This window comes from Bos javanicus, chromosome 23, assembly GCF_032452875.1.
Source record: "Bos javanicus breed banteng chromosome 23, ARS-OSU_banteng_1.0, whole genome shotgun sequence".
In the NCBI taxonomy this organism is placed as follows: Eukaryota; Metazoa; Chordata; class Mammalia; order Artiodactyla; family Bovidae; genus Bos; species Bos javanicus.
The window spans coordinates 37,207,044-37,226,447 of NC_083890.1; the positions used below are offsets into that span (position 1 = coordinate 37,207,044).

At 43.0% G+C, this 19,404-nt stretch overlaps 1 protein-coding gene across 6 annotated transcripts in view; it reads right to left on the bottom strand.

The window, feature by feature from the left end:
* The window catches only part of CDKAL1 (CDK5 regulatory subunit associated protein 1 like 1), a 730,510-nt gene that overhangs the window by 97,142 nt on the left and 613,964 nt on the right, over positions 1-19,404 (bottom strand). The window contains exon 16 of one of the 6 annotated variants that reach the window (XM_061398741.1): positions 13,012-13,061. The exons of the other annotated variants lie outside the window; for them this stretch is intronic. Within the exon in view, the coding sequence (XP_061254725.1) occupies positions 13,044-13,061 (18 nt within the window). The 3' untranslated portion in view covers positions 13,012-13,043. The remainder of the gene's footprint in view (positions 1-13,011; positions 13,062-19,404) is intronic. 6 annotated transcript variants of the gene reach the window in all.

Genomic DNA, 19,404 nt, shown 5'->3' on the forward strand with positions numbered 1-19,404 from the left:
TAAATTTCCAGGTTATACTCAAACTATATGGGAGAGACAAAGAGTGTTTATGGAGAATCAAGGCAGAATTCCCTGAAGGGCAGAACTGATATGGAGTTGCATCACAAAGGAACTTAACTTTCAGGGATATGACTGTACCTACTGAGGAAAAGAATAACGACAAAGGAAAAACCACAGAAAGTAATTTTATTCAGCAAACATACTGGTTGTAGGAGGGCTGCTCCTGACCCTGAGGGGGCACCTGAAGGGGTCTAGGTGGCCAGAGGGATCCACCCCACACGCAGCCCTTCCATTGACCCTGGGTGCCATATAACCCTCTGGGTGACCCTCTGGGTACCAGACATGGCAAGACTGGGAAACCCAGCTCGGTGGGGACATGAGGAGCCAGGAGGTGTGACAGTGAGAATCTGAGGCAGTGTCTGTTCCCTCGGGCATCTCTGCAGGTGTGGGGAGGACGGGGCCCTGGCCACTCTCAGGGTGCTTCTAGGGTTTCAAAGTATAGTTCTGATTCCATGATATAAGATTTCCACCTGATGCACAGGCCTTAGAATCAGTGCCTCCCCTGTTGAAACCTGAATAGCATTTTAAGAGATGGAGGTGGGGATTGGGGAAGGAGAATACTGGGTGGAAGGAATGAAGCAGGGATGGGGAGGAGGGGGTGACCCAGGGGCACGACTGCACAAGAAATCCACAGAAGCACCAAAGGTCTCTGAACAGCTACTTCCCTTCGCTTATTCGTTCTTTCCACGCTTTCAAACAATCTGCTGGTGACAGCTTCGGCCCTGCGGGGAACAGCAGCCCCACTGTGCACAGCAGAAGTGCTGGAAGTGTGCTTTACAGAGGCGACTCCGGCAGGAAAGTAGGGTGGAGTGAGGGGAGGGGAGAGAATGCGGGTAGGGAATCCGGGGCAAGTTGTGGCGAGAGATGGGGTGGAGGGGGACGAGGACCTCCATGCTGGAGGCATGGAAAGGAGGGAACGACAGACTTCTGATGTAGAATCAACAACACTTGAGTTCAGGTGAGTGGGTAATGGAGGGACAAAGAATAGGAAGGGGGAAATGAGAAGAACTTTCACAACCCAATTTCTACCAGCAAAGACTTACATGTGAAAGATAGGGAAGAATTTTCTTGCTTTGACCGCAGGAGACTAATTGCAAAATTAATGCAGCTTTTGATCACAAGGATATATCTCTCAATTCCAATGGCAGTCACGTCATCATTTCCTTCCAGGCCCCTTGGGGACCTGGGCTGACCCCCTGCTGTCCCTGTGCCGGGGGCCCAGATAAGGAGGCTCACAGCTGGTCAGATGGAGATACTGTCCCCAAAGCAGAGACACCTGTACCTCGACACGCCCTGGGAATCACTCTCTTGTAAGATGGGTGTTCTGTGTGGTATTTTGGAGCTGGGAATATGATGACAAGCTTTCATTCTGATTCATTTAAAATAGCCCCAAGGTCTGAAGGACAGCACTCATAAGGATAATGGCAGCCTTGGGAAAGAACGTGTACTTCTGCAGCTGAAACGACAGAAGCTCTGCAAGTTCCTCAAAAGCAGGGAGGTCGCCTAGTTCATCTCTGGGCTCTCGGAACCTCCACAGCTGCAAACACAGAGCAAGTGTTTAGAAATGAATAGATGGATGGATGGGTGTGAGGATGTATTGCATATGAGATCTAGCTGGTTAAAAACAGGCTCAGCCATGTCTCTGGTGATCAGTGGGCACAACTGTACACAAGTCATCGGTTGCTGCCTCTAGCAATTAAACCATCACTTTCTAAGCTTAGCTTTACAAGACCAGAACTAAGAGGCTGATTAATTTCTCCTAGGCCTGAGTCCTTTGATCTTCTTAAGTCACAGATGGCTTTGAGAAGTCAGTGAGGACTACAGACTGGTCCCCCAGAAAAATGTGGAGGCGTCTGTGCACATATATACGCAGCCTGGCTCACACCTGGCAGAGAACTTCAGGAGGTTCACAGATCCAGATACCGTGGGGCCTGATGCCTTCTCTCAAAAAAAAACAATTCAAAATTAGGTACAGGCGCTTGGAATGGCCCCCTCAAAGTGTGAGTTCCTGAGTCTTAAGCTCTACTAGCTTCAGGGAAGACCTACCCCAACCCTCAGCTCTGAATGCTGGACCTTGGTTCTGTGCCTGCAATTCCAGAAGCTGCCACTCGGTGATTACTGGTGTTGGATCAGGGGTCAGGCTGCCTGGGGGCAGGACTAGGTGAGTCTCCAAGCTTTAATCATTTGTGTATGCTTAGTCACTCGGTTGTGCCCAACTCTTTGCGACCCGTGGACTATAGCCCACCAGGCTCCTTTGTCTATGGGATTCTCCAGGCAAGAATACTGGAGTGGGTTGCCATTTCCTTCTCCAGGGGATCGTCCCCATCCAAGGATCAAATCCACGTCTCATATCTCCTCTGCTGGCAGCCGGATTCTTTACCACTGACCCACCTGTTTGGTTGATTTTATGAAGATCCACTGGAGAAAGGATAGGCTACCCACACCAGTATTCTCAGGCTTCCCTTGTGGCTCAGCTGGTAAAGAATCCATCTGTAATGTGGGAGACCTGGGTTGGGAAATCCCTGGAGAAGGGAATGGCTACCCACTCCAGTATTCTGGGCCCTGGAGAATTCCATGGACTGTATAGTTCACGGGGTCACAAAGAGTCGGACACCACTGAGAGACTTTCACTTTGTAACACCTTCTGCTTCACAAAGCTACAAGAATAGGTAAAGTACTTGTGCTCCGAGTCTGAAAAAAAATCCCTTAGACTGTTAACAAGAGTTTCATAAAAATTTTTCCTCTGCTCCTTCCAACTCATTTGCCATAAAATTTTGCTCAAAATATAAACGGTACCTATTAAACTACCATTGTAGATTATCTGGGGCTGGGTTTGCCTTAGTCATTCTTCCTCAGGCACTGATTTTTTTTTTTCCTCTCCCACGCAAACACTGAACACATTTGAACATAACTGACCCATCTGGTGCCAGCACTCTCCTGTCCTGGAGGGACAGGCTGCATCACAGGAGCGTATGGAAGTGCAGTGGCCTCCCCCCACAGCCACAAGAAGCCCCCTGACCGGCCACTCTCCCTGAGAGCAATGTGAGCCTGACAACAGGGCAGCAGAGAGAAAACGCAGCCTGTCTTTACCACGCTGTGCTTCTCTTATTATCTCTGCTCAGTCGTATCTGACCCTTTGCGACCCCATGGACTGTAGCCTGTCATGCTTCTCTCCATGGAATTCTCCAAGCAAGAATTCTCCAACCAAGAATACCGGAGTGGGGTGCCATTCCCTTCTCCAGGGGATCTTCCTGACCCAGGGATCGAACCCAGGTCTCCCGCATTGCAGGCGGATTCTTTACCATCTGTGCCTCCAGGTCTTCACTCTGTACCAATTCATGATCTTGATTAAAAGAGTCTGATGATGTGTTTTTAAATATGATTGAAAAAAAGCTTCTCAGATGACAGAGTAATTGGTAGCCAACTACAATGTAGCTTTGCACATTTCAATTGTCAACTACCACTGGGATACTGAAGGAAAAGTAATTTGGAAATAAAGGTAATACAAGGACTTTCTCATAAAGTCCAAGTTCGTCTAACATGCAAACGCACAACTATTGCAGTTTCCACAGTCAGAAGCAGCATTCATGGTTAGAAAATAGTGTATATAGTATTTCCATGCTGTAATGGAAAAAAAGTGCTTATAGGTGAAGTGATGATAAATAACCAGTAGCAAGATAAAGTTTAAACATAGACATGTGCATAGATTAATGCACATAACTGACTTTAGAGAAGAAAAACTTGGCATAGTCAATAGTTCTGGAAAGTAAATAGAAGGCTTGAACCTTCCATAAACCTCTTAAACATTTTCAGAGTTATTAACTTTTGAAATTCAAGACACACTTTTATCTCTCAAGCTGTAATACAACAAATACAAGAAATTTTATTATTTACTATGACCAAACATCAACGCTCAGATCTATAATTCTTAAGAAGTCAAATTCCATTTAGAAGTGCCTTTACAAGACAGATGGAAACAGAGCAGGATATGACCTCTGCTCAGTCAAAAAGATTCACGTATTTATCTAGTCACAGTAGATTAAGGACATATTGAGAAAGTGCTAACTTTAATTAACATGATCTTTCCTCCTTGTAAATCTCATTGTTTCATTGATTAAGTTCTAAACATACTTACATCCAAATTCTTAAACATATTCTACGAATTTTCACAGGTGTAGCTTATCAAATCCTATTAAAGTAATAAATCTATTAGAATAGAACCATGAATATACACTAAAAAAAAAAAAATCCTAGAAACCAAACCAATTTTGATGTTCAGAAACCTCAGGAAGCAGATAACACCTTCCTCCAATATCACACCACCATTGCTGTGGTGCTATTTTCAAGGAAACTAGAAAGGAAGGAACTAAGTTAGAGACAGCTCCAACTTCCTTCTCCTTTTCACCAAAAACATTTATAAAGTGAGACACGGCTGAAGAGCCAGAGGCATAAGGATCAGGCCATGGCAGGCGGAAGGTAAGCTCTGTGCATAAACACAAAGGAGAAGACTCAGTGTTTCTGGAATGTTCCCCAAGTGTCCAGCACATGTTTTTATTCCCCATGCCATCTCTCCTTTAATTCTCCCAACCACTCAGTGAAGAAGTTAACGTGAGTTGCTCCCAACTTGAAGTACTTGTCCAGCTTATAGAGCAGGTGTAAAGGGGAAGGGGGGAGAGGCATGGCTTTAGTCATATTAAGTCCAGCTTGGGTGGTTACGCATCAGAGATATACTTATAACGCAATGCGAACAAATGAGAAAAATCAAGGCACTGCTTAATTATTAAAACAACTGCCAGTATCAATATTCCTACCAAAATGACTTTGTCCACTTCACAGGGAGGTGATGGTGTTGTTCTGTGTTTCGCTACAGAATGCCCATCCAGGAAAACCAGCCTCAGGTCAGGTGATTCCACACGACCTGTCTTGCGGCCCTGAGCCACGCTGAGACTCAGTAAACGTGACCGGTGGATGGTGTGTCACTGGGTTTTCTCTGCATGGGCGACACGCACACATCCCTAATCTGCTCACATTAGAACATGCTGCAAAATGTGTTTTAATGAGGAACAGTTGGTCTGGTTCTGCTCAAATAAGAGAGATCCCTGTAAGAGAGCTGCCAACTGTCTCCCCATCTTGCAGCGCAGCTTCTAAGTGAATTCTTCAGCCCTGCCACCTGCAGGTGCTGCCAGGACCCAGCGATGGCATTCCATGTGCCAGTTCCCTTTCCCGGACGAACAGACAACCTTGTCCCTGCGTTCGTGTCATTATCTGATGCCAGGACAGACAGGGGATCACAGAGGCCAAGGCACCTTTCTCCACTCTTCTTCGGGACCTGTCTCTAATTGGGAGCATATTAATACCACGTCACTAAGAGTGTTCATTATCTCCAAACCAAACATGGTAGCATTTTCTAGCTCTTGCAGTCTCCGGAAAGAACGCTACACACACAGTCCATTAGTGTTACAGGCACGTCATCATGTAACAGGATCAACAAATGAAACTGGGAATCTAGTACACCTGTTCATTTATTCTGGGAGAAAACTGACACTGGAAAACCTCTGCTGCAATTACAAGATGACAGCACAGTACCATCAGCCTTTGGGTGCCACTCTGGGGCATGAGCAATTCTAAAGCAGCCATTATTCATGTATCATTTCCCCTCCCCCCACCTCAAATGTGTACTTGCCATAAGATCATTAAAACTGCAAAGAAAATGTTTTCAACTGGACCACATACACACTTAAAAAACTCACTATGATCTCAGTTTTTTTCATCTTATTTTGGTGATCGAGTAAACACATGGCTTTGCTAATAAGGCCAAACATAAATTATTAAACTATCTACCATAGGATCAAATGCATTTCAGAGTCTATCCTGAATAATTCTGGCTTGACGTCCACCAAAGGAACAGATCTGAAGTGCCCCTGTGTGGTCTCGGTGACCCCTCCTTGTTAGGTGCCCAACTTTCTGACTTGAGCTGCGCCAAGTGAAAGAAAGATACATAATCATATCAAAAACCAAAGCTCGGCATCTGCCCATCACCTAATTATTTCCTGTAAGATCGTATTTCATCCTACTCAAGAGATCTGAAAACAACTCTTAAGCTCTGAACTTCTTTTAACAAATTCAAAATATTTCTTATGTGTAAATTTTCTCATGGCCCAGAGGCACTGTTACAGCTTGAAGTGGGAGCTAATAGGGAGGAAGGAAAATCGTTTGATATCTTATAACTCAAGATAAATTAGAGTTTAGAATCTTTTCTTAACTGAGCCTGAACATATGGCCTACACAGAAAATCTATCGAAACCAAATATGTGATCAATGCAAGGAAACTGTCTTGAAATATACATTATGCAGTGCAGTACACTATTGGAAAAGAAACTCAAAATCTCCTAATTTTAAAAAGTTTGCTTAGAATACAAAATTATCTTCAGAGCAGAAAATTATCTCTATCGTAACTGCATTTTATCCCTAAAATATAAACTTAGGGAGGCACATCTTCACTCGAGCATCCCTAATGTCACTGCTGAGAGAGTCCGGGGAAGAAGCGATGAATGAAGGTGACTGCTCAGGCTCGCTGCCTTCTCACCCCTCCACTGTGGGCTTCTGTCTGAATGCTTTCATCTTATTTGTCCTTCTTAATCTTAGCACCAAACGTCCATTCAAATAAACCTACATTTTCCTTATTTTCAACTTCTTAACACTCACCAAAATAAGGAGCAGGGTAGGGTAGAGAGATTCGAAATTAATAGTACAGTTCTCTCTTTTGCTTACTAAATATCAGCCACAGATGTGCACACACACCCACACACACCTACCCCAGGAGGCTTGCTTAGAACTATAAAGCCTGGGATTACAATGTTCATGACAGTAGCAGAAATCAGAACTCATCTATTCCAAATTATTGGCTGGAAATAAGCAAGCTGCTCCACAGGTGTGGTAAAGTTAAAAAAAAAAAAGAAGGGATGAATTGGGTCAAAATGCTTCGTTGACAATTAAGTCCTTTCGATAATCTCTTAAACCACAACTGAAACCATCCTCCTCCTCACACGGAGCAAACTGAGAACTGGGATGTAGATGAAGATAACAACTGAGTGCCTTGCAGTTAATCTTTAATCAGTCCAACTCAAAATAATTACTCTTAGGGATTTTGTCCAAATGGGTCACCATGAGAGTGTTTTGGCAGAAGTTTGGGTTTTAAACAATAAGAACAACAAAAAAAAAGGGTGATGTTACCTGCTGTCACAATCAACCCTGTCATCCTGAGTACTATCCTCAGTGCCACTGGGTATATGGTTTTAGAATCAATGAAGTAAGGGATACCCTAACAGCACAAATATATTCATTCATTCATTCAAGAGACACCGAGTGAGCAGGCGCTATTTCAGACATTAAGGCCAAAGGAGTGAGCAAAGCAGAACAGCTCAGCCCTCATGGATGGGACTCCTGTTTATTAGCTGGAGACAAGCACATAAATATTTGCTATGTCTGATGGTAAGATGTACCATCAGGACAGCGAGTACTAGGTCTCACAGAAGGTGGGGGTAACTATTTTACAGAGGGCTCCTCAGGAAGCCTCATGGATAAGGTGGTATTTCAGCAGAGACCTGACTGGAGGAGATGACAGACATGTCATGTGGCACCTAAGAGAAGCATGTTCCATGCGGAGGGACAAGCAAACGGGAAGGCCCTCCGGAGGGAGCAAACTCGGTGTGTTCACATCCAAGGAGCAGCATGAGCCTGTGGCTGGCTTAGCGGGTTTGACGGGGAAGAGGTCGATGATACGGTAGAGAGACCAGCGGGGTGTGCAAGGCACTAGGCCTTGGAGGTCACTACAGGGCCTTTGGCTTCCATTCTGAGTGTCATGGGAAACCCTAGACTTTAAAAAAAAATTTTTTTACTGTGATGAGATACATATAACATAAAAATTACCATTTGAATCATTTTTAAGTGTACAGATCAGTGGCAATTACAATTGCCATGTTGTACAACCATCCCCACTGTCTCTTTCTAAAACTTTTTCATCATTCCAAACAGAAACCCTACAACCATTAGGAAACAACCCTTGTACCCATAACCTCTGATAAACTCTAATCTACTTTCTGGCTCTACAGAAAGAGGCTCTGCTTATTCTAGATCTTGTATATAAGTGGAATCATGTAATATTTGTTTTTTGTGTGCCTGACAGGTCACTTAGCATAATGTTTTCAAGGTTCATCCTTGTGGTAGCAAGTATCAGAACTTCATTTCCTTTTATGGCTGAACAAAATTCCATTGCATGTATATATCAACATATCAAACACATTCTGTTTAATCCATTTATTTGTTGATGGACACTTAGACTGTTTTCAGCTTTTGATTATAGTGAATAATGCTGCTATGAACACTGGTATACAATATAATTGGCATATAAACAGAACAAATATCTATTTGAATGCCTGCTTTTATTCTGTTGGGTACATATGTTAGGTCATGGAATCCTAGATGGTTGTGAGCACAAGAGAAACATGATCTGACTTTTATAGATGGTAAAAAGAGGGAGACCAATTAGGCAGATTGTTTGTGTTTATTATCAGATTATACAGTACAGAGCATGGAAAACCACCTTCTACAAGAATATTTTTTTAAAAAAGCCTGTAGCAAGTAACACTATCCTGCACCATGATGCTTTTTGACAGTTCAGAGGAACTGACATCATCTGAAGGAGAGCAGAAAAGAAACAGCACTCAAAGTCAGTGAAAAGGGGAAACTTAGAAACACGATCACAAAGTATTCATTTTAGGTAACCAGCAAATTTGGAAAACTCAGCAGTGGCCACAGGACTGGAAAAGGTCAGTTTTCATTCCAATCCCAAAGAAAGGCAATGCCAAAGAATGCTCAAACTACCACACAATTGCACTCATCTCACACACTAGTAAAGTAATGCTTAAAATTCTCCAAGCCAGGCTTCAGCAATATGTGAACTGTGAACTTCCTGATGTTCAAGCTGGTTTTAGAAAAGGCAGAGGAACCAGAGATCAAATTGCCAACATCCGCTGGATCATGGAAAAAGCAAGAGAGTTCCAGAAAAACATCTATTTCTGCTTTATTGACTATGCCAAAGCCTTTGATTGTGTGGATCACAATAAACTGTGGAAAATTCTGAAAGAGATGGGAATACCAGAACACCTGATCTGCCTCTTGAGAAATTTGTATGCAGGTCAGGAAGCAACAGTTAGAACTGGACATGGAACAACAGACTGGTTCCAAATAGGAAAAGGAGTCCATCAAGGCTGTATATTGTCACCCTGCTTATTTAACTTCTATGCAGAGTACATCATGAGAAATGCTGGACTGGAAGAAACACAAGCTGGAATCAGGATTGCCGGGAGAAATATCAACAACCTCAGATATGCAGATGACACCACCCTTATGGCAGAAAGTGAAGAGGAACTCAAAAGCCTCTTGATGACAGTGAAAGTAGAGAGTGAAAAAGTTGGCTTAAAGCTCAACATTCAGAAAACGAAGATCATGGCATCTGGTCCCATCACTTCATGGGAAATAGATGGGGAAACAGTGGAAACAGTGTCAGACTTTATTTTTCTGGTCTCCAAAATCACTGCAGATGGTGACTGCAGCTATGAAATTAAAAGACGCTTACTCCTTGGAAGGAAACTTATGACCAACCTAGACAGCATATTCAAAAGCAGAGACATTACTTTGCCAACAAAGGTTCATCTATTCAAGGCTATGGTTTTTCCTGTGGTCATGTATGGATGTGAGAGTTGGACTGTGAAGAAGGCTGAGTGCCGAAGAATTGATGCTTTTGAACTGTGGTGTTGGAGAAGACTCTTGAGAGTCCCTTGGACTGCAAGGAGATCCAACCAGTCCATTCTGAAGGAGATCAGCCCTGGGATTTCTTTGGAAGGAATCATGCTAAAGCTGAAACTCCAGTACTCTGGCCACCTCATGCGAAGAGCTGACTCATTGGAAAAGACTCTGATGCTGGGAGGGATTGGGGTCAAGAGGAGAAAGGGACGACAGAGGATGAGATGGCTGGATGGCATCACTGACTCGATGGACGTGAGTCTGAGTGAACTCCGGGAGTTGGTGATGGACAGAGAGGCCTGGTGTGCTGCAATTCATGGGGTCGCAAAGAGTCGGACACGACTGAGCGACTGATCTGATCTGATACTTTTAAAAACGCTGTTGCGGTTATAAACGTTACTGAAAAGACCAATGACCGCCTCCTCTTCTCACGGTATATATGTCATGGATGTGATATTAGCATCTCAGTTAACCAGGCCCAAATAAATCTTCAGTGATCATCAGCACACCTCCAATTTGGTACCACATAGTCACGGATCACTTCCTCTGTGCCAGTACCATTGGGTGCCTCCCATGCATTATCTCATTTCACTGCCAGAATTACTCTACTGAATGGACTCTATTACCCTCAATTTATTGAAGAGGAAACACACCGTGAGATGGTAAGTAACCAGCCAATGATCACACAGTTATCAGGGACAGAACCAAAATCCCAAATCTATGTAGAAAGATCACAAAGTTTATGTGCTTGAGGGATATACTTGTCTTTCAGAGTGGATATCTGCAAGAAAGAATCCCCAGGAGCTGGGGGCCTCCAGAGGGAAAATGCTGAGCTCGATTATGTAAATCTCCAGTGTTTTTTGGCTTTTCCTTTTTTGTCCTTTGGACTTCTCAAGTGGTGGCAAATTTGAAAGTTACCAGATCTTACTTTTACAGGTTGACTTCCTACCAGACAACTGTTGACTTGACACATGGCTTGTACATTTATGTTTCTCAGTAGTTTTATACAATGGTGTCGGGGAGGTTGAGGGACAGGAGAGAATTTGTTTCTCTGAAGCCCTTTAAATTTAAAACGTGGCAAACTGTGCTACCAAACAGAAGGTATTCATGCTTCTATTATTTTAGGCACAAGTCAAAGTTAGTACTCTGAACATGACAGGAGAAACAGGCTGAAAATTGATGGTTAGAAGCATGCCTGGCTGTAAGGTCCTCATCGTTACAGTTTCCGTGAAAAGAATTTAAACTTGCAAGATTATTATCAATTTAAAAAGAGGCTTTTGCAATCTGCTTATCAAGATGTCAAATGACTTCAAAGAGCAGACTGGGTGGCTTGACTGTGATTTTTTTTTTAGCCTTTGAAGAATATACTAATGTCCTGAGCTGAAGGAACCGAGGATTATCAGCCTATCACGCACTGTCAACCTCCCTGCCTCCGGCCAAGAAAGCCTCTCTCCTACCGTGCGCATCAGTAAGAGTCAAGTCCATTCTACAAATGTGCACAGAGCACCAGCTCTGAGTCAGGCGCTGTGCTATGACCCAAAGCTGGTGGCAAACGGAGCAGACGGGGCGGCCCTGCTCCTGTGAACTTGGCTCACACAGGCAAATTTCACCATTATACTTGTGCTCAAAACCCTTCCAGCGTGCATGGCAGAAACTCCCAGTACTCCCTCATATCTTATTCATACAGAAGTGTGTATCTCCTAAACTCTAGGCCATGTGAATACTTCTGGCCAATGGACAGAAGTAGAAATACCCTCTGCCCCTCCTGTGCTGAGGCCGTGAAGAGCTGGTTCTCTAGCCGGTTGGCCTGGGTCCCTGAGTGCCTGTGTAGAGCAGATAAGCCCTGGTTTGAGATCACCCAATAAATGGTACTAGATGTGTTGCAGTGAAGAGTAGGAAATAAACCTTTCCTGTGTTAAGCCTGAGATTTCAGGGTTAATGTGTTACTGCAGTATCATAGACTAATACATGTGCTCTACTGTATTGGGCTGGCCAGAAAGTTCATTCAGGTTTTCCTGTCACATCTTATGAAAACCCCAAATGAGCTGTTTAGTCAACCCAGTGTAACATGCTGCTGTTTTTGTTTGGTCATAAGTCATGTCTGACTCTTTTTTTGACCCCATGTACTGTAGCCCGCCAGGCTCCTCTGTCCATGGGATTTCCCAGGCAAAAATACTGGAGTGGGTTGCCATTTCCTTCTCCACAGGATCTCCCCAACCCAGGGATCAAATCTGTGTCTTCTGCATTGGCAGGTGGATTCTTTACCACTGAGGCACCCGGTAAACCCAATATAATCTGCTCCTTCACTTCAAAGCCCAGAGGGCCACTCTTTACAATGAACATTATTATACACTTGCGCCCAACTGCCCACATCTACTTACAGATGCCCAAAGAAAGCCAAATTCATTCCTGCTCATTCTGTCACTGACTTATGTTCCTTTGGTACTGAGAAGAATCTTCTCCTTCACTTGCCTGATTAAGTCCTTCTTATCTTCCAGTCCAGTTCTAACCCCATCAGACCCATGCCACCCTCTGCAGTGGGAACTGTGTGAATACCCTCATCACACTAGTGTTCTCCACACTGTAAATTCCACCTCACTGATACAGACTCCAGGAAACACGTTCCATCTTCCCATCCTCTTCTGTCCTTCTGGTGCAAATCTGAAGCCCTGGTTCCACACTCAGATGCAACAGGTCTGAGACCCGGATTGTGAAGCAAGCTTCGTCAGGAAGTAGACAGGAGCTTGGGGCTTCTGTCTTGCTGGGGCAAGAGGGGCAGAGGCAACATCTCTTACCAGCAGCTTCTATGTGGTTTGGGTCTTGTTTCTGGAAAACTTAGCCAAGAGTCTGCTCCGCAGCCCTTCTAATTATTCTGTGAACTGCTCAGTATCCCTTTTTGGACCCCTTTCTGTTTAACTGTTTTCTGTCGTCTTTAGAGAACCCTGATCCGTATATTCGCTGACCCCTCAACTCTACAAAGGTCTCCCATCTTCCAGTTTCTTCTGATCTGATGTCATCTCATTTATCACCTTATATATTACAGATTTTGTTCAAAAAGCACCTATCTTCCTTTCCCAACTACACTTCCATCTCCTTGAGGGCAAGGATCACACCTTAGACTCCTGACCCCAAGCAGTCTGGACCTACCTTACAGACTGATCGGAGGACCACTTGATTTATCATCCAAACGAGGACCCCTCAAAGAATGAAAAAAGGCACTGTTATTAATTATACCCAGACAAACTGAGACGTGATCATACTCGGCACTGCTCACTGATGCCTGAGTAAAAAGCTCAAGACTTTTGAAAGGAAAGGAACATAGTCCAAATGAGAATACCAAAGAGCAGTCCTGGCATCTGAGATTTGGTGGGGATCACCTGTAAAACTCCCATCACCAGAGCAATGACATCACACGGGTTGCCAGTGCACACCCACAGGACCCTTTCTCACTCTAATCCCTCCCAACAAGGGTCACAACAGAACACCAGAGCCACCAGAAGAACATCCAGACTCAAATCTCAAAGGCTAAGACCATATTCATTACTTCTATCTCCAATATGTAGTCCAGTGCTGGGATAATATGTTCAGTAAGTGCTAAGACATATCCTAAGAGGCCAGGCATTACCTGTGGGTTGAACGTGTGAGTCATTCAGGCTCAGGGGCCTGATCCTTTTCTCTCGCCCTGAGCCCCTCCTTGCCCTGGGAGTCTGCCCCCGCTTTTGCCTCAAGCCCCTTGCACTTGCTTCCCCGCATGTGGGCAAAGGATGCAGAGGACCAAGTCCCACCCTAGGATGCCTCTTCGTGAGCGTGCACAGCCGTGTAAAGAACACTTTTGAGTGTTCTTGCTGCTCTAATCCAGACTGGAATCATAAGTGGAGGTAACACAGGTAAGAAGCCTCAACACCCAGCACATAGTAGAGGCTCAGTAAATGGCAGCTATTGTTATTATCACTGAGGTGGAGTCAGTTTCTTGATGCACGCAATTGCCCTCACCATGCCCTGGCCACAAGCCTCAAGGGGGGGAATATTATCACGAGTGATGGCACAGTTAGTGATACAAGTGAAATGAAAGCTAATGGTTTAGCATCAGCCTGCTCTGACCACACTGTGGATGGTACTCAAACTGGTGAGTGGAAGACACAGCTAACATACGAAAGGCCTTCTGAACTGACATAATCGTATGAGTTAGGCTGTAATCCCCAATAAATTCAGCTCAAGCCCACAGAATAAAAGCTATGTATCTAGACTGTGAAACCCAAATACGCCCTAACAGATCTACAAATGAAACTAAGTAGAAGCCATAAGAACAGAAGAAATGGACTAAATATTAAACGTGCTATAGTTCTCACCGTGACACCGATTGAACATATGGGCAATGAAGAATTCAATCTTACATTAAATTAAAAGGGGAAAAAAAAAAAAACTAGGAAAAACTGCTTTGGGACTGGAGCCAGTATCTTGGGGGGTGGGGTGTGGAAGGAAAAATAGGAAGGAACACACCCTCATTTGCTTCTAACACGGTTAGCTGATCTGTTTGAAATTAGATCTACTTTCAAATGTTTTAACTTAATTATTAAGCCATTTCTTAACCTCATGAATGCAGTTTTCATGCACTTTCAAATCTGGCCCAGAACTAATAGACCCTTTTACTTCAGTGGTTTTGGAAATGAACGTTAGATGGAGAGGAAAGCATTTTAACGATGCCTTTCTAAGGGTCAAAGCTCCAAAAATATAGTATAGTTTGTACATAAAACTCAGTACACCTGAACATCCTGCTGGCCCTTTGTCTGGTAATGAGGCAAACCACGCCACCCTTTAAAACTCCCGCTTCCTCTCTGCGGGCAGTCGGCTGTGTTGGTGCTGAGCTATCTGACCGCTCAAGTGAATACATTATTAGGATCAAAGTCCCGGTAGATGAGAAACAGGTGACAGCCGGGGACCCTGGGGCAGCCTTCCCTTCCCTTGTGAGAAACAGGGCAGGTCCTGGTCTCCATTCTAGAATATTCTTTAAAAGGCGGTGTAAGGAATAAGAGAAAGAAATGCCTGGCAGTAAGAACAGTCAGTGATGTAAGATTGTTATGAGTCTCTCTCTGTGAATTTGTCATTCTCACTGTGTGGAGGAACCCTTAAATTGATCTGTACAAAATCAAGGGCTGATGAGCACAACATTTGCAATGATACAAGACTGTGCAATTTTTACCTTCATTGCCTAAAGTGAAATGATGCTGTAGCATGTGCTGCAAATTATAATGATAATTATTATTAATTATCAGTGACCAACATTTACTGTAACAGGAGCTGACATTGATTGATTGCTGAGTCATTTCTATGGAAATTCTATGAAGTGGGTACTGTTGTTATTCCCCAATTCCAGAGGCAAGAACTAAGCTGGAAAGAGGTTGAATAAGTGTCCCAAGCTCTGTTTCTTATGGTAAATCAGGGATTCAAATGCAGATGATCAGAATACAGAATCCACATTCTTATTTGCTACACTGTGTTGGATGGTGAAGACCAATGGAAGCAATGTACCACTTAGAACAGTAAAGACATTAAAATAAAGCCATTAAATCACTGATTTTTAAAGGAATACTTACTGCATCCCTTTATCAAATACTAACATACACACTATGCCGTGGGTATGTTGTCCACATTATCTAGTTTAATCTTCTGCAAATCACTTACCTCCATTCTACAGATGGAGAGACTTGACTGAAGAAGGTGTGCTGTACAACACTGTAGGAATTGTGGTCTGAACCCATACCTGCCAGGCTCCAAGTCTCGAGCTCTTTTCAGAGAGCCACCCTGCCTCTTCTTTCTTTAAAGTGATTCTTTACAAATACGAAGAAACTTAAAAAGAGGAACACTTTGGAATAAAACTGCTTACTTCTAAGTTTAGAATTAGGAGAGAATTTTCTTTTCTCTCTTTTGCAAGGCACAAAATAGCTCTGACTTCTTGAGTATGGATCTAAGAGATGGGAGGATACAAGTGGTGTATGGTAAGAGGGGCCACAGAAGAAGAAACATCAGCAGTGGATCCGGCTCGTCTTTATCAAGCAGCAGCAGTGCTCACATTCCCTGGTATTCCTAAGGTGGACTCACAGCTCGAACACCTCTTGGAACAAGGGGAAGATGGTTAACACTGTCCATTTTCTCATCCTTTTTTTCCTCTCTCTTTTTGTACCTAGTGTAAGCTCACTCTGGTATATTAAAAGTCTGGCATTACTACATTAAAATAGTAAAACTGCTTTTACAAACATCAAACACTCCTCCCCGACTTGAGCATCATTTTCCTGGAAGAGTGGGGTCTTGAATTTCAGTGTGCGTCTGTATTATCTAGACAGCCTTTGAAAAAACAGAGGACTAGGTCCCTCTCCTAGAGTTTCTAGTTCAGTTTTGGGTTGGGGCCCATGAATTTGCCTTATAACAAGTTCCCATATACTGCTGATGCTGCCAATCTGGTGACCACACTTGAGAATCACTATCATAGAAGTGAAGTTGAAGTCGCTTAGTCGTCTCCGATTCTTTGCGACCCCATCGACTGTAGCCTACCAGGCTTCTCCGTCCATGGGATTTTCCAGGCAAGAGTACTGGAGTGGGTTGGCATTTCCTTCTCCAACTATCGTAGAACACCTATGAAAATGTACATGTCCTCTGCTTTCTCCCATCTCTTCTTCATCCTAAGAACAAAGCTGCCTGACTGTGTCCACAGAAAAATGCACGATCTGTCCTTTATGTTTTTACTCCTTTGAACCCTATAGTGCTTTCCATAGGATAATAATTCATAGCTTTCTTTCTGCAATTAATTATCCTTAAAGAATACTTATTCAAAAATGTTCCCTATTTGGTTAGAGGTGGCATTTTTGGCTCCAATCTTCTCTAAAAATAATCAGACAAATTTTGTCTCTCTATCCTATTCTCTTTTCCCTCTATTCTTCTAACCAAACTGAAAAGAGGAATAGCAATAACCATTTAAAAATGTTACTACATGCTGTTTTTATTAGGATATAATTTCTTAGAGGACAGTTACCTTTTGACTCTACAGAAGCTTTCCTTTTCCACCATGCTATGGGCATTTACATAACTATCATTATTTGAAAATAACTAGGCCTTATTTCTATTAATATTTACAGAATTCAAAGTCCTGCCACAGGGTAGGCATTCAACCCGTTTTTGTCAGATGAAATATTTCAAACACTGAGTCTTAGAGACAACCGAGGTCCAGAGAACCTAAGTGATGTACAGAAGGTCACAGAGTCTATCACCACAGAGGCCAGAATCCTCTGATCCAGATCTCGTAACTCCCACCCGGCCTGCGCTTTTCCCCTGGTCTGCTGTACCCCTCCCAGTTTTAAGTCCAAAGTAGCGTAGGGCTTAAGACTTTAAGAATAATCATAATATTCTCAATTAAGGAAACATATTTACTATGGGAAACACTTTTTTTTTTTTTTTTTTACAGTATTTTTATTTAGATGCTTTGGCTTTTCTAGATTTCTTTATAATGTGTGGAGGAGGAAGCATTTACTGTAGAAAAACTCAGGAAAAGCCAAGAAAATTTAAGAAGATAGAAATTCTGATGGGATTAGTTTCTTTGGCACTGAATAGATTACCCTATCAGAGAAATTCACCCCAGAGATTATGTGCACTGCATAATCACCGCTAAATAATTAAGAACCAAAGGTCATCTTCGGAGTCTGCTGTTTCTAAAGCAGCTAGATTTAGGGGAAAGGGGAGACAGCCACTTAGTAACTACTTACTATGTCCCAAGCCTAGTTTTAGGTGGTTTACATACTATTGAATGCGTTCCTTTCAACAACCCCATGAAAGAAATGATTATCCCCATTTAACAGACTAAACCAAAGCTCAGAGGAGTAAATTGACAAGTCGAGATGCAAACTCAGCTCTATCTGACCCCAGGGTCACATTTCATCCACAGAGTGAAGCTCATTTTTTCACTGAGGAGTTCCAGTACCTTTATCAGAGCTCAAAGAGCTCAAAATGTCTGAGGCAGGATTATAACCTCTATCGCCTTCCTCTAAATCCTATAAAAATGGGAGCTGTTCTCCTGTTTAATCTATTTTGGTTCATATCATCAGCAAAAACGTTTGTAACACCAGGACAAATGCTTTTTTGAAGAAGGCTTTTTGACCCCGAGTTTGGCATATCTTTAAAAGCAGACAAATAATAAAACGGAAAGCTCTGTTCATTAATTTACATGAAGTCACAAATGGTGATAAAGGGCTTGCTGGATGTTCCCCTTAACGTTAAATGCACAAATCAATATTCTGAACCCTTTGGCCTCATGCCTGAGATCAACCTATATTTCCTAGAGGGGCAGAAGGGCCAGCAGTCAAATGACCTTTATCCTCATCTCACCTAGGACTTTAGGGTCAACCCAGCCCAGAGGAGGGATTGGTCAGGGAGCTGATGACACCATTTCCCAGGCTGGAGGGAGGCAGAGGAAAATAGAACAGACTGGCCCGTGGAATTTAAATGGGGCTGCCCTCTTAGGAAGTAACATTACAGCGAAGGAACCAATGAAAGGATGCTGCTTTTCCTCACTTGTATATAATTATAATGTGATGTTTTAAAATACCAGCCATTTTGATAGGCATACATGAAGGAATTAAATCAGGCAGGGTCTTTGAAATAACAATTTTGCCCACTGCTGCTATTTGCCATAAAATTCTTTTCACTGTGGCAATTTAAAATCAACCTTGTAAAATATACCATGAGGAAAAAGATTTTTTTTTTCTTAAGTCGCTTGCTTGAAAAATTTCTGAAGTACTACCCAAAATATCAAAAGCAATAGAATTCAAATGCTGGATTTCATTGCTCCTTCCTGGTCATCCATCCAAACCCCCAAGTATGATGTATGATTTTTTTTCTAAACAACAGAAAACATTAATTTCTATGCTTATATGCTTATCAAGTTGGAGAGTTCCCTCCTGGTCAAGTGGGCTGATACACTTGGCAGGGTTTCGACAAAAGCTGGCTGACATCACTCCGCATCAGTCAGACGGCTGTGCCCACAGAGTCTTCACATGTCCTTGTCAAGCTCGTGAGAAGTGTCACTCACTTTCGGATTTCAGAGACTGTCATCACAATAGGTGAGAATACAGATAATACGACCCTCTTTGTCACTGCTCCTAACGTTTAATGGGCATGCCTTTGCCATTGCTTCGGGGTGGGGGTGGGGTGGGATGGGAGATACTACATCTACTAAAACAAATCTGGAGTTACACAGCCAGATAAATATCACTCATCATTTTTCTGAATGTTAAGTCAGCGCTCTACTTTTTATTTTTTTTGGAGCACTTAACAATTGTGTTGAAGAAAGGACATCAAATGATGCTTAGAAATGTGATACACATTTTCATTTCACACTCCATCAGCTTTTACAGCTGTAGCTCAATGAAATGTAGGAGAGAGCCTGGCAAACAGCCATATTTACCAAGGTATAAAATAGGGGTCAGGTTACTTTTTTATAGAAAGAAAAAAAAAATGTTTAATTTTCACTCCACATGACTAAAGCAGATACTC